Raw genomic sequence first — 16,428 nt, forward strand, 5'->3', positions numbered from 1 at the left:
AAGAAACAGCACAGGCTCTCAATGAGGCAGAGAATAGTTAAAACCAAACAAATAGGCCAGGCACGATGGCTCATGCCTGTAATCCCCGCACTTTAGGAGGCTAACGCAGGTGGATCACTTGAGGTGAGGAGTTCATGTCCAGCCTAGCCAACATGGTGAAACCCTGTCTCTACTAAAAATACAAAAATTAGCTGGGAGTGGTGGTGGGCGCCTGTAATCCCAGCTACTCCAGAGGCTGAGGCACGAGAATCGCTGGAACCTGGGAGGTTGAGGTTGCAGTGAGCCAAGGTCACGCCACTGCACTCCAGCCTGGGTGACAGAGCAAGACTTTGCCTCAAAAACAAACAAACAAGCTTAATCAGAAAGGCTGAAGCAAGAAGCAAGAGGGGTGGGTAGCAAAAGATGAGGTGGAGCAGTAAACAAGGGCAAGATCATGAATCTGCCATATGGTTGTTCAATATTTTCCTGAGGGCAACTGAAAGTTACTGAGAGTTTCAAGCAGGGAAGTGACCTAAAAAATGCACATTTTAGAAATCACTCTGTATACAGTACAGGCAGATGACTATGGGGAACAACAACGTTGGGGTTGGGGGAATAATTCGTAGTCAGCTGCAGCAACGTAGATGGGAGTGCCTGGTGCCTGGGACTAAGGTGAGCTGTAGGAAGGGACTAAAGGGGACAGATGAGAAAGACTATGCATAAGGGAGACGTAACAAGAGTTGGACATGGCCATATGTAGCCCGGGGTAAGGGAAAAGTGATAGATAATGCCCAGGCACTGGCTTGCAAAACTGGGAGGGCAACAGTGCCTATTAGCAAAATGAAAGACAAAAAGAAAAGCAAAAGAAGTGCTCAGAGCTTGGTACATCCTGGCCTTTCCACGTCTGTGGAATAGCCACAAGGATGTGTCTTCTAGGCAGTTGGATATTTGGGTCTATAGTTCCATTAGGGAGTTATCAGATAGGCATGGGATGAAAGCCAAAGAAACAGACAAGATCGCCTTCAATATGACTTTTCAAAAGCCAGTCAATGAGGATGCATTGAGAAGAGCACCTGGAAACAGAAGAAGTCCTGAAGAAAATGACTATTGAAAGAAGTTAAAGGAAATGAGTCCACAAAATGTTGTAAGATTAATAGCCAGAGAGGTTGAAGGAAACCAGGAAAGTGACTGTAGTACAATGGAAGGAAAGGAAGAGCCTAGCTCAACAAGGAAGAAGTTACTGTCTGTGCACGTGCTTCTCAGAAATCAAGTAAGGTAAGAACCCAAAACCATCCATCACATTCAATGCTGATGATATCACTGGTCCCCTTGGTGAGAGCTGCTTAGTGATGGAGCGATGGTTGCACAAGACAGCCTGTGTTGGGTTGGGATAAACTGCAAGATGGGAGAGTATCCCAAGGAAGAGGTACACTTAGGAGACGTTTTTAAGATGTGAGAGACAAATATGATTCCATGCAACTGGGAAGCAGTTAGGAGAATAGGTGGAGTTATGTACGAAGGTGGAGAGAAGCGGTTATTAAAAGTGTGAGGTTCTTGAGAGGGCACAAACAGGTGGCATTCAGAGCCCAGGTTGATGGACTTGTCTTTGCCAGGATGGGGCCAGCAAAGGCACTAATAAAAGGGCAATCCAGAAGCAACACAAAGAGCATAAAAGTTACTCTTTGCAGAGACAGAACCAAGGTTTTCATAATCGGTCAGTCAGTAGCCTAAAAGGGAATTTGACACCTAGGACCAGAAAGTTTTCCTGTTTAATGCAGGTTTCTGCTCTAACCACAGCCTATGAGCACAGTGGGCCAGGGCACAGGAGTTTGAGCAAGGAGAAAAAAAGATAAATCCTCAGCTCTACCATACACCTGCAATATGACTTTTAAACAAGCCACTTGACTTCACAATGCAAACTGATACCTTTATTTACCAGCTTAGTAAGAGCAAGTCTAAAATGAGCCTCAGTGCTGTTGAAATGAACCAGAGGATGTCTAGAGAATGAAATTCCAAGTATTTATTAAGTGCCTACTCCTCAAGGGCTATTGCTGTACTTAAGAAGAATTTTTTTTTTTTTTTTTACATTTGAGTAGCATTTGACTTGTAATTACTGTATGGCATCCAAAATGCCTGGAAAGACTGTTCAGAATGCAAATTTCCTAGCGCCAATCCTGAGATTAAGTTTCAGTAGCTTGGGGATAGAGCCTGGGAATCTGAATTTTGATCAGGTTCCCTGGTGATGCTAGAGGACTATCTGGAAAACCAACACTATACATCACATAGCACACCTTCCCACACATTGTCTGATTTAATACATGTGTTAGGCATTGAAGCATTCAAATTAGTGAAAGCTGAAACAAACGCAAATACTGACACCTAACTAAATAAAACAGAGACCGTTATTCATGTGCGCATTGAGTCAGGCAAGGTGTATTTACTGAGTGCACACTGCACCAAAACCTATACTTGGCAAAGGGAATATAGACTTGAACTAGATTTTGCACTTTTCTTCAAATATTCTTTAGTCTATTAATAAAGAAAAAGAGGAAAGTCAACCCATGATGCCAGCTCAATTTGATAAGTGTTTTCACAAATTTCTGACACATCTTGTGTCCAATATACACATGGTGCTATGGAAGCATAAAGGAAGGTCTCAATTAGAGTGGGCTGAGGGGACAGATAGATTGGAGGGGCTGACACTTGGAGGGGTTATAAATTTTGAGTGGAGGTTAGATCAGACAGGCAGGGAAAGGCATTCCAGAGAAAAGGAAGAGCAAGCAGTGTGTCTGTAATAGTGACCCATGCCTACCCAGGGAAGTTCAACCATCACTAATATGGGGAAGTGGGCCCACACAAAAGGCATGAACTCTCCTAAAATCGGGAGAGGACACAGAGAAAAATGAATGCTAGGTGACGATATCTTTGTATAATCCACCTAAAAGAAAATATTAAACCAATTAGTGCTAAAGGTTTTGCCCAGGGAGCATTCATGAGTCTTTAATGGTTCAATGAAAAGAAGTCACGAAAGACACTTTAATATGAACACTCAGTTATGGGAAGGAAATTAGAAAACATGCAAATGTGGAAGTCAAACTTGGAAGAGGTCACTCAAGAAGAAATTGATAGCCAGAGTGTCAATACATGCATGCAGGTTAAGGGGAGCAGGATACCAGCTGCAAGGAGTTTACTGGGAGGGATTTCCCAGGCCATTTTTGTGGTCTATAAAAGTAGAAAGCAGGCAAGATGTGTAGAGATCTGGGTAAGTTAAGTCACATGGAAGCTGTGAAAATTTCTAGAACAAATAGTAGGGAGATATGGGGTAGTACCTAGAGGAGACAGATGTGTTCATTAGTGATTTCTTTACATTCTAGGTGATGTGAACCTGCTGAAATGCTGCAAGGATTCCAGGCAAGTTAGCTTGACAGTGAGAACAGATACAAAGAGAGGAGGAGGTGTGTGTGTGTTGTGGGGAGGGGCAGCGAGAGGATTTTTATTGTACTGAGATAGGTCTAAAATGAAGGAGAGTATATCAATCAGTACAGGCTAACTGCTATAATAAATAACCACACAATTTTGGAGTGACTTAACCCAAGAAGATTTATTTCTTCACAGTCCAATGCAGTTTTCTTGGGAGGGGAAATTATCAGCTCTACACAGTCATTCAGGAGCCCTGGCCTTCTTCCATCTAGTGGCGCCTCCATCTATTAGATCCTAGGAGTCCTACCATGAATCCTCTACAAACGGCCAAATGGCAAAAGAAAGCTCTGGAAGATTGTGTTAACAGTTTCAGTTTCAGGAGCGGCACCAGGGAGTGGCTTATTCTACTTCCACCCACATTCCATTTGCCAGAACTCAATCACAGGGCACAGGGCAAACGACTGCAGGCATGCTGGGACTTGTCATTTAGCTGGATGCCCAGAAGGAAGGAAAATGGGATTGGTGAAGCCATATCACCAACTCGAATCCAGATGGATACAGAGTATTCTTTAGCTCAGATCGGGGGGTATATTAACTGCCTAGGGAGACGGAACAGTTCGATTCATTAAAGTATAAAGTGGGACATGTAATTTTCCTGAACCCTTACTCCAGGGCCAATTTTAAAGGATGACAGTTTGAGCCAAGGACCTGTTCAGTAAAATTTGGAGAACAGTTTTTCGTATAGTGCCAAAGAAGCAACAGAGAGAGAGAGAGAGAATACACCAGATGGCACTAGCAGAAAAGATCACATATATTTGACTGACTCCTAATCACTCCCCATAACTTTTTTCCCATACAAATTCCTCACACCAGGAAATGTTCGTTTAAAACGATTGAAAATCCTTCAGGGAACCCCCGCCCCACTCCCTGCCACCACATAATTAGCCCGGGGGGCTCACACGCTGAAATCTATAGAGAGATTTAGGTCTCAGAGTATTTGAAGGATAGGCAGGGCTCTCACCACCTTAACACAGAAGCAGTCCTACACCCCAGTCAAGGAACCTTGGACACTATCTATTGCTACCTTTTGCCTGAGGCAAAGGAGAAAGAGAACTGCACAGCTGTCCTAAACAAGTAGGGTATGAGACCTCTGTCTTCCACCAAGAAGAATAATAAGATAGCCTTGACTGAAAGCTCACTGTGTGTCAGACACTATGCTTACATGTATGAACTCACAACAATTCAGTGAGGTAGCCACTGTTATTATCTCTTTTTTACAGATAAGGAAGTTTCCTGATGCCCACAAAGGTTCAATAACTGACTCGAGGTTACCCAGCAATAAATGTTGAAAAAGAGTTTAAATTAGTTGGCTTTCAGAGTTTGTGTTTTGGACAACTATATTCTACTTTTGATAGCACTGTATTTTCTCATTGTAAACGCAGGCAGGATGGAGTAAAAAATAAAAGTCAAAACAATTTGAAAACAATATTTTGTGATGAACATAAAACGTTTTCTACAATCAGCAGCCCTCATGCGATTGGTATATTTCTTACTTTATTATCTGATAATTGCCAAAAGATGACAAAGTGTAGATGTATTTTCCTTAGTTTACTTTTAGCTCCCTTTATTTCAAGCCTCACAGTCAATGTGTTCCCTGCCTTATGTTTCAAGGCGGCTCCAGGTTCTTTTTCCTCCCATGTGATTACAAAAGCAGTTAGCCTAGCAGGGGGAATGAGAGGAAAAGGAGAGGCAAAAATTTTTAAACTTTAGGCACCATATCTCCAATAACTGACAACATTTTATCTTAATTATGCTTTATAGTATTGGAATACTAAACAAAGAGGAACGACCTGCTTACTCTGTAGTCTGGAGCAGAATGAAACAGAACACATAGGACAGAACACAGCAAATGAGCTGTAAAATGTTTGTGCACAAAGTTTGATCTTGGGGATGGAGGGAGGATTTTTTTAAGTTATTCAAATACTGAGTTGCTTTCAAAGAGTTCTTCTTAGACGTCAATAATAAATTCTTCAGATACCCTTATCCCAGACAGCCCTGAAGTCCAGTTTATAACAAGACCAATAACTCACTTCTTGATCTCTAAAGCTGCTTGTTCAATTCTCTTGACTTCAGAGCCAAAATGAGTTGTTTATTACTTATGGCAAGTATTAAAAAGGCCATCTCAACCTGTGGTCAGTTCCATGAATGACAACTTGTTTTCTGATAACTTGCAAGCACATGGACAATAGCCAAATTTCTAAAAAGATTTAGGTACATCAAATGTATACAGATGATCACTTAAAACTCTTTTTTCCAGTAATATTTTAGCATCTAATTTGATAAATCGCTGCATTTGGAGGCTGTGGGGGTGTACAGAGACCTTCAGAAAGTAAACATAAACTGGAGGCTTAGTGGTTTGAAGATATTCAAGCAGAAAAGTCTAGCAAAGAAAAAGGGGAGTTGTAATATGGATCAGTCTCCATGTAACCTTGAGCCAATCAGCTAACTTCTCTGGAACACCAGTTTTCTCATTTTATGAAACAAGATTTTATTCAGTAAACACTATAATCTAGTGAAAGACTGGATCTGGTATCCCATAGGCCTGGATGGATTGCTGGCATTAGTATTGGAGATTTTGTTTCCCTGTTTGTTACAATTCGGATGAATAATGATTAAATTGTCTACTTAATTTACTCTTACGTGCCTGCCCACGTATAAGTGGTCAATACAGGCTGTTTTCATTTTTACAATTGCTGATGGAACCCACTGCATGGCTAGCATTGGGAAAGAGGCCCAGAATACAAGGTTGTGCAGAATGCAAGTCTACTCTCAACGAATTCATTTTGTAGGGAAGAGGTGGGGGGTTCAACTAGGAAGCATCAACTTCCTCACTGGGAAAGAAAAGAGGCTTCATAGAAAAGCTGCTGGAGTCCACGCTTAAAGATGAGTAGCGTTGGGACCAGAACCAGATGTCTAAGAACTCTTTGAGGCTTAATGTTAGGAAGTTTTGAAACGATTGGTCTAGAATGTTGTATATACGAAAATTCATTTTTTCAACACCCAATATTCCGAACACATTCATTCATTAACTTTCCATCCAGAAATGTAATCATTAACTACTGCTGGACCCCTTTTCCCACAAAACCAAACAAAACTTGCTTAGGAATCCCAATTCTGAGGTTTGGAAAACACTTTTACGACCTACTCTCTGCTTGCATGTATGAACTCATACACATGAGTTGTGAGGTATTCCTCTTATAGTCAGAAAATTGGAGGCCAATATCATAGGCACAGCCGGGGAATGGACTGGCCAAAGCTCAGGCTTTTGAGTGGCATTTGACAGCAAACTCCTTTTAAACCGGGCATGAGCTCTGGGTCAGCAGCCTCACTCCAGTCAAAGAAGAGGAGCCAAACTTCGCAGAAGCAATTTCAAAGACGTCTGGGAAAGGGTCTTTGATCCAAGGACCAGCCTAGGGGCCATCAGGAACCAAGGCTCTGGGGGATCCCAGCAGGGCCCAGGCGCCCGCTTCGAACAATGTCGCTGCCTGCCCCGGACCGCTCGCAGTGCCTGGGCCACACTGGGGTGTCCTGGGGTTTCTTCTCCATACCTAGACTCAGCTTCGCCGCCCGAGTCTGTCTTCCTGGAACACGGAACGCGGGCGGACTGTGTTCTCAGTCACAATCAGCTCGCATGACCTGGGGGCGCGGGCGCAAGTTTGCAGCAGCGGCTGGCAGAAAGCGCCGCGCACCCCGCCTGTGCTCACACCTCCGCTCCCGGAGGCGGCGCGCGGTCGGGTGTGCGTGGGACGGGGCGGGGCGGAGCGGAGCGGAGCTCACTGGAGGCCCGCCCCTGCTCCCCTCCCCCGCCGGCGGAGATTGACAGGGCTTGGGGGCCCGCCCCAACCAATGAGCGCGTCCTGGGGCGGGCCCTGGAACCGGCTGCTCCGGCTACTTAGAGTCGTCGGCGCGGCGGTGGGAAAGCAGAGCCGAGCCGGGACTGTCCAGTGGGAGCAGGCGGGCCGGCCAGCGCAGACCTGGTGGCGCACGGGCGCCGCACTGCACGGTTCAGCGAGGGGTAGAGCGGAGCCGCAGCCCCACGCGCAGCCCAGGACCCACTCGCCACCGCCGCTTCCGCAGCACCCATGGGGACCACGAGACTTTAAAGGAGTTTGGGGTTTCGGGAGCAGGGAAATCACGGGTAGGGAGAAGCGGCTTTCTTTGCCTTGGAAACGGTTTTTCTTCGTCCGATTGTTTGGATCCTGTGCTGGGTAGGAGGGAAAGGGGTCTTTGGGCTAAAAGTGGACCTCTCTACACACACATGCTCCCACCCACACCCACACACATACACTGCACAGGCTTTCTCCATCCTTCCCCTGCCTCTTTGTTAGGTTATTTTAGACAGAGCAGCCTCGCCCTGGCGCAGTCCGATTGGCCCTGATGGGGACAAGGCAAGAGAAGTAAGGGGCAGAGTGCACCTGCCGGTGAGGGCAGATGTGCCCGGGTGCTTGGGCGTACGTGCAACGGCGAGCGTGCAAGTGTGGAGCTGAAATTGTGTACGAATGTGTGGGGTCTAAGTGTGCCAGTGTGTCGTCGCGAAGGTTTGTCATTGTGGGTGTATGTGACATTATACACCAGTATACCAGCTTGCCAGTGTCTGTACTCCCAAGTGTCCAAAATGTTGCTGGTGTCAACTGAATGCCTGAGAATGTGTCCGATTGTCATTGTGCGAGCCACTGTAAGGGGAGGAAGGCAACCTAGTGCAAAACTGGGAGGTGGGCTGGAGAGGGTGGGGACAGAAATGGGAGCTTAGCTTGCTCCCAGCTCACTGGCCTTAGGCTCCCTTCTCCCTTTCAGCCCACCCCTCCGTCCTTCCTGGGCGTCCGTCTCCCACGCTGCCACAGTCAGCGCCGTCCTCCCCACTGGGACCCCGCAAGCTCTCCAGCCAGCCTGGGTGTTTTCTTCTGGGAGTTGGACCGGGTTCCCGGAAGGGGTCGGAGGCTATGTCGTGGCATCTGCTCTCGCCCTCGCCGGACCGGTGGCGGCTTCTCTGCCCCTCCTAGCCTGGGGGAGTCACGGAGGACTGGGCCGGAAAGGGTGACTCCGGTGAGGGCACGTAGGCGAGCCAGCAGGTCCCAGGGGCACTGCACGTCTTGGGGAGGGACACAGAAAGGGGCAGCCAGGACTCTGACAGTGTCTCTGTCTCTCTGTGACTCCGCAGATCCCCGCTCCTGGCCCTCACCTCGCCACCTCATTGATGGGCAACCAACTGGACCGCATCACCCACCTCAACTACAGCGAGTTGCCCACAGGGGACCCGTCGGGGATTGAGAAGGACGAACTGCGGGTCGGGGTCGCCTACTTCTTTTCGGATGATGAGGAAGACCTGGACGAACGCGGGCAGCCCGACAAGTTTGGCGTGAAGGCCCCCCCGGGTTGCACCCCCTGCCCGGAGAGCCCCAGCCGCCACCACCACCACCTGCTGCACCAGCTGGTCCTCAACGAGACTCAGTTTTCCGCCTTTCGGGGCCAGGAATGCATCTTTTCCAAAGTGAGCGGCGGGCCTCAGGGCGCCGACCTGAGCGTCTACGCGGTCACCGCGCTGCCAGCGCTCTGCGAACCCGGAGACCTGCTGGAGCTGCTGTGGCTGCAGCCCGCCCCGGAGCCGCCCGCGCCCGCCCCGCACTGGGCAGTCTACGTGGGCGGCGGGCAGATCATCCACCTGCACCAAGGCGAGATCCGCCAGGACAGCCTATACGAGGCGGGCGCGGCCAACGTGGGCCGGGTGGTGAATAGCTGGTACCGCTACCGCCCGCTGGTGGCCGAGCTGGTGGTGCAGAACGCCTGCGGCCACCTGGGCCTCAAGAGCGAGGAGATCTGCTGGACGAACTCGGAGAGCTTCGCCGCCTGGTGCCGCTTTGGCAAGCGGGAGTTCAAGGCGGGAGGGGAGGTGCCGGCCGGCACGCAGTCCCCGCAGCAGCAGTACTATCTCAAGGTGCACCTGGGAGAGAACAAGGTCCACACCGCCAGGTTTCACAGCCTGGAAGACCTCATCCGCGAGAAGCGCCGCATCGACGCCAGCGGCCGCCTGCGAGTGCTCCAGGAGCTCGCCGACCTCGTGGACGACAAGGAGTAGCCGCCTAGGGGCTGCCGGCCCCTCTGCCTCCCCACACTTCGCTCCCTTCCCTTCCCCGCACCCGGACTTCGCAGTTGGCTGTTCTCAACCCCTGCCCCCCAAGCGCGTCCGTTGCGGGTGTCCCGGGCCCGGGCTGCACCCCCGCACCCCCTAGCCAGCGGCAGGCAGTCTCAGGAACTGCCCCAGGGCCGAAAGGGCGCCGCTGCGCGCGCCTGGCCAACAGCCACGGTGGTAGTGACGGTGCTGGGAGACCCCGCGTGCGCTTTCCCCTTGAGATGTAAACCGGGAACGGAGAAGGGGCTGAGGGGAGAAAGGATATGGCCTCCCCCACGAGTCCATGGCCAGTGACTGTGGCCCGACCCGAAAACGACCCTCTTCTCAAAAGGGACCATCACCGCCCCGAGCGCGCGCACAGAGACCGGTCGGAGGCGAGAATTGGTCTTTTCAGGGCACAGTTCAGCTCCTCTGTGGATGCGTCCCCAGATCGCAGGATTTCCAAGAAATCGAGCCTGTCCCTTGTGCACTTGGGAATAATTCCCCAAGACAGCACTTTGGGATTCCGGGTTATCCTGAGGCTGCCCGGGACTTTTCCAGCTCTCCAGCCCCAGGTCTCCTGACATTGTGTTCCAGGCTGCGGGCTAAGCCAGACAGTGTTTGCCTCCCGTTCTTTCCACCGAGGGAAGCGAACGCCACCCCCACCCGCCTTTGCCTCCGAGTCTCCCTCGCTGGCGAAGGGAAGCCGACCTGGTCCCGGGAGGAAGATGGCGCAGCGATTTCGGTGAGGACAGCCGGCCCCGCCCCTGACAAGGAGCTCCCTCGTTCACCTGGTGTCTGGGAACTTGAATGTGTGAAGGGCGCTTATTGTTCTGAACCCTTGATTGCTCCCTCCTCGGGCTGCGTTTCAAAAATAGTCATATTTTTAAAGGAGTTGGAGGAGAGGGAGGGGGAGGACATGGCACCATTCCAGAAACCAGCATTATTACAACACCATAGCCAGTATATTTAGTTTGGCTTTTCCTAACATAGAAATCTTCAAAGGTGGGGCAGTGGAAATAAAGTTTTAAAAATGAGAGAGCAGTTTTCCAACTATGTCAACAAAGCCTATCGTGTTGATGTTTTTATTGACCATTTTAGCAACATGCTAATAAAATTTCAAATTGAAATTTTTATTTTCATGGCTTTAATCCATGATAGTTTAAATATTGGGGGCCATTAAGAGTGGATGTAGCTAAGAGCTTAGCTAACATTGCCTTTTCACTCTATTTTTCTCAAATATTATAAGAATTCTGTTTTTGAATATTGTTAATTTTTTGGCTTTCAACAGCAGCCCTAGTAATGGTGGAGTTGTTAATTAATGTGTATATTGTACTGAATTTCTGTCAGTTAAGGGGTTCACTGCTTTGGTGGAAATTGGTGGAAATTGCTAGCAGGTTCCATGATGTTTATTTTCTCCATGTTGTATATCATTACCATTTCACATTTGCATTTCTATTTTTCTTCCTCTCCTCCTGATCTCCTTAAAAATGAATCTAGAGTTGGTGGCTTTTTTCCCCTCCTCTTTAGCCAGTTCCACAGTTCAGTTCTTCCTGAAAACAGGGAAGAACTTGTAGGATCAGGCAAATGTGTGTTTTTCAAAAACTTAGGGCTGGGTGTGAAACCCCTTCTGTGGACAAGGATTTGTAAACTTCTCTCCTCCCGCTGTGGCCCCAGCCTAACTGATAGTTACTTGATTCAGTGTGTTAGACACTTATAGCATCTATGTCTCTTTCAAGGGAATTTGTCAAATAATGCTGTTTAACTAATTGTTGCAAGCAATTGCATATTAACAGCTGTGATTTGATTGGACAGCAAGTATTATGGCCAAAGCCAGTTTCTTGGCATTTCAAAAATAATGCAATAAAAACTAGTTGAGGTTAGCTGAGACTGGAAATGCCTTTTTCATGGTACATGATTCACTTCTATTTTTTCTTTCTTTTTCTTTTTTTTTCTTTGGTTTTCATCCTGGATTCATCCCCTGATCTTAAATCAAAAGGTCAGATCAACGAAATATGAACTAAAGTATTTTTCTTAAGCCTATTGAGTGATTTATTTTTTAAAAAATGTTTAAACGCATATGCTTTTCTTTCAGCACAAACAACAGCAAAACTTTTGTAATAACTAACTTACATTTGCATGTATGAAGAACTGAAAATCATTTATTTCCCTTTTTCCTCTTTCAAATAACAGGTGGCAGATCATAAAATGAATTCTTTATTGTATCTACACACTCCACATTCTTTACTGTGTCCTACTACTGTATCTTGGCTCCCTGCTGTATTAAACACCATCTTAAGCACTTGTTCCTGCAGGACTCCTTCTTGACATTTTGTCTTCCACCTCAAAGTCACTCAAAGGGTGGGACTTCATCAAAAGAAAGGAATTAGTCTCTATCACACCGAATACTAAGATTTATTTCCTCTGATGGTACACAGATTTCTCCCTCACTAAGAGGGTCACTCTCATAGAGGAATGTCTTGTCAGTTTTATACTTGCTAAGGCTAGACTGACAATAAAAATGAGTTGGGCAGTTCAATTAGCATTCGTTACTATATTGGCCTATAAAGGATTGGGTTGATGATAATACCTCTACAAATATGCAATAACAAAACAATAGTTATGAAAGAAACTTGAAAGTTTTGCAAGGTTTCTCATATTCCTGTTGAAATGATCATTTATTATCTCTTTGTCAATGTTAGTAAGGTAACCCATGACAGAATAATTTGAGTGATAGTTCATGATGCAGAGGATATGATCACAATATTACCTAATGGTTTTATCCTGGAAAAGGTGTATATTTTTAGGGCATTGTTAACAATGTGAGTGAAACCAAGATGGTGCAAGTTCCCTTTGCAGATGGCATGGGCACACTTGATTTTTATTATGAGTGAATGTAATCTTTCTGTATTTTACCAGAGTTACAGAAATTACCTGAAAAGTTTCCTAACATTTTAATAATGTTAGGGGTTTAGTTTTGGTTTTAGTTGTCCTCAAGAGACCACAGCTTCACAGTAATTTCCATGCTGTTGGGTGTGGCTAAGTTGGGGATTGGTTCTGTTCTGCCTGCTCCAGTGTGGAGAACAGCTATAGTTATACTGCATTCTTTCTCAACTTTCAGGTAGTAAAAACAAACTATGATTTAACAAAAGAAAAAGAAAAGACAGGTACTTTTACTTCAAAGAGTGCTTTGGTCCACTTTTATTTAAACCAAAAATCAAATAAAATAAGGAGGAGGGCTGGGTATACTTTAAACAAAACCAGTCCTGAAATGCTGTTATTCTCAAAGTACATTCCAAACAAAAAAAAAAATACAGAATTTACATATGTTGCATTTTTAAGTATGAGTTAAATGGATATAAAGTGTTCCTCAATATTAAAAAATGTAAGCTATTGTAATGATAGTATTTTTTAAAAATAATAATATATATTATAGTTAGGAAACACTTGTGCCAGATTAGAACATCAAGCATAGAAGCAGCTGTATGATTTACTTGTTTTTTTTTTTTTTAACTTTAATGTTTACCTTCCCCTATGTTTAATTTTTCTGTGGTGAATACTTTTGTTAGAACATGGCTTTTTTATTTTTCTTGGAAAAATATGCTATTAGTATTTACAAAATAATGATTTACCTGAATAAGTAGTATATACTAAAAGTCTTCAAACATACTTTATTGACTACTTATGTTTTGTGGTGCGCTTTCAACATCCCTAAGTGTTAAATGTCTTAGTCATCTAATAAATGGAACAGGGTCGAGTTCCAATGAAATTAATACCAATTGCACAATCATAATACAGCAACCTAATTTTCTTTTATTCATAGGCATATCTTTAAAACTTTCTTCTCTTTTTTGAACACATGAAGAGAATCCAGTTAGTTTTTGCCTTTCAGAGGTGATTTGCCACGTGCACAAAGGATCTGTAGGTGAAAAGACAGACCTTTGTGTTTCTTGAAACATCAAAAACTGAATTTAGAGAATAGTTATCTAACACTCAAGTCAATTTTTTTTTGAAATTACTAGCTATTGGTATAATATGCATATATATACATATTTACATATACATAAACACGTATACATTTACGTATATGTAAGTACACATTCATATACATATATACACATGTATATATATCTGTGTGCACATACATTTTTGCCTATAGCTAGCAATTATTTCATTCAGATACATACACACACACACACACACATACAGGCTACTTAAAAACAAAATGGAGAGTGACTTGAGATATACAAAAAAGGAAGAAAAGCCCTGGCGGTCATATAGCTAATGTGTAACTGGACAGCAAGCAGCTACTCGTAAAGCTAACAATATACAAAAAGAAAATGTGGGAGTTATGCAATTAGTTTTATTCTCATTTTTGGAAAAATATGTTCCTGATTTCTCTAACTAAAAAGAAAAAAATTCAAAGGAAAGCTGTAAATATTAGGAAGTAACTGAAAACGAAGAAGAAAGATAAAGTGGGGAGGCTATGAGATGATATAATGAGCTAATAAGCTTTTCAACAGGGGACACCTGTTCTCCCTTCTAACTGAAGACACTAAAGAGAAGCTAAGATCCTATCTTTCAAACATTTAGTAATTTATAAAATCCCATTATTTCAAAACTCAAAGTTTGCCTTTGAGGTTGTATGTTTACCTCATTTGAACTCGAAATAGAAGAGGTTTAAGTATTTGAAAAAGTTGAGGGAAAAAAAGGAAAAATAGTCTTCCCCGATCTTGTCACTGACGGTGACACTGCTTGTAATTACTGTATTTTTTGGCAGAACACTCAGATGAATGGCTTCCTATGCTGTGGACTTTTATCATCTTTTTGATGGCTGATAGAAGAAGCACACAGTAGGTACTCCATAAATGTAAGACTATGGCAGCTGTTTAGTACAAGTGCTTCTCACTAATTCTCAGTTACCAGGAAACCAGAAAGCCCATCACTTGCCTTGCCTGCAAAGGTGAGACTAAAGAAATTTCTCTAAGCAAAATTGGCAGGGTCTTTCCACCTCAAAAGGCTCATGGAAGTACACCTTATGGGGCTAATTCAATTGAAGGGTATTTGGAATATTTGATTTGCTTCTAGCAGAGAAAACAAAGAATCCAGGAAAAGCAGAAAATGTTCTCTTGTCATTCAGTCAGAAAGGGAAAAGCAAACTCATAGTTCCAACTGTAACTTTCATAACTTCATCTCTCATTCACCTCAGGGAGAGATTTTTCTCACATGAAATCACAAGATTATTCCTTCAGAAGGAAGCTTATTGTAGCTCTTGTTAAAAATTTTCTTCGGTTTATAGGAATATATTTATTAGATGTACACTTAACTCTGGGAAAATTAGATTTGATGGAGTTTGGTCATGGGTGTTTTTCTAAATACACATTACTCATTGATATATTAAAATATTAAAATAATTGCTATGCCTCTTGGCTTTTATAATTCAATTCTTAATATGAATATGAGTTCTGAACTTTATGTTGTCCAAAGGATAGATGCCTATGAAATACTAGGTATGAATAGAATCAATGTCCTAAATTTCAAGCACAAAATGAATGCTTCAAAAGTTACTCTGAGCATCATTTAATGTTTCAAAAAATTGAAAAAGCTCATATAAGGCTATTGCTTATATGTATCCTAAGGAAATTCTTGCCATCAGTGTGTGATATAGACATTAATGTTCTATTTGAGAGCTTCTTTATTATAAGTACACTGACATTTGCTTTAGCAGGTAAGTTATTATTCTAAATTCAGTTATTTTCCCCATGACAGTCCTATGACATACCAGCTCTTTGCTCACTTCCAAGTCCACTGTAGATTTCAGATTCTGCAAGGGGGTGAGCAGATCTAGGGAGATCATACCTGTGATGACTTTGAAAAACATCTCTCAACTCCCAATAGCACTCGCTTTATTTCTTCCCACCTTTCGCTTCTCAGTGCAAGTGTCTGCCCAGGGGGTCTGAGCTAAAGGCAAGCAAGGCTCAGAGGTAGGACTGCCAGATTTAGCAAATAAAAATACAGGATTCTCAGTTACACTTGAATTTCAGATAAATTATTATTGATTTTAGGATTATTGTGTTAGAATAAATATGTTCCCTGCAATATTTAGGTTGTTTGTACTAAAGCTTATCTGTTTATCTGAAATTCAAATGTAACTGCATGTCTGGTATATTATCTGGCAACCCTTTTCAAGGATAACTTTATTAACTCTAAGAAGCAACAGAGTCCCCTGACTTTTTGGAGCTGGCAAAGGACACACCCCCTACCCACAGCATTGAGGTCCTGTGAGATTTTCCATGCGTCTTTTAAGGCCAGAGTCAGATTCAGGCCCAGGAATGAGCACATTGTGCAGGAGAAGCCTCAGAAGAGTTCACAGCCCCCATGATCATTGAGAGAGAGTTGGTTGTGTGTATGTGTGGGTGCAGATGGGTAGGTGTTTCTTTTACTCTCTTGATTCTATTTTGTAGGAGACACCATCCTTTACCTGGGGATATGATGAATACTTTCCTAGATATAGTCAGGAATGCTGTGTGCTACTGCTTTTTATCCCACCTGCTATTTATTCCAATCTGGATTTTCACTTTACACCTGGCTATTTCTATAGCTTCCTCACCTGTCTCTACCCCTCTAGCTCTTCTATCCAAACACCTGGGTCTATAGCGCTGTTTCTAACCACAGAATCATCACTGCCAAGTAAAGGCTGAGCTCCTTAGTGGGGCAGTCAGCGTCTTCCGTGGTCTGGCCCCTATCTTCACCAACTTGCATTTCCTTCAACTCTCAGCTTACACTCGGGCCACACAGGACTTTTTGTAGAACATGTAGTTTTCATTCATACTTTCTTGGCTTTCTATGTTGTCCCCTTAACC

General features: G+C 44.3%; 1 protein-coding gene across 6 annotated transcripts in view; it reads left to right on the top strand.

Moving 5' to 3' along the window:
* The first annotated feature begins 7,347 nt into the window (after positions 1-7,347).
* Positions 7,348-16,428, top strand: part of LRATD1 (LRAT domain containing 1) — a 43,584-nt gene continuing 34,503 nt past the window's right edge. For 5 of the 6 annotated variants that reach the window (XR_002516530.2, XR_004178379.1, XR_002516529.2 and 2 more), the window contains exons 1-2: positions 7,348-7,597; positions 8,618-10,310. Coding sequence is in view for 1 of the 6 variants with exons in the window: in XM_003908293.5 (XP_003908342.1) it covers positions 8,654-9,532 (879 nt within the window). In the remaining 5 variants the exon portion in view is untranslated. Of the gene's footprint in view, positions 7,598-8,617; positions 11,872-16,428 lie in introns of those variants that run through there. The other variant, XM_003908293.5, reaches the window with a different exon arrangement.

The sequence above is a fragment of the Papio anubis genome, chromosome 14 (genome assembly GCF_008728515.1).
Source record: "Papio anubis isolate 15944 chromosome 14, Panubis1.0, whole genome shotgun sequence".
Lineage (NCBI taxonomy): Eukaryota > Metazoa > Chordata > Mammalia > Primates > Cercopithecidae > Papio > Papio anubis.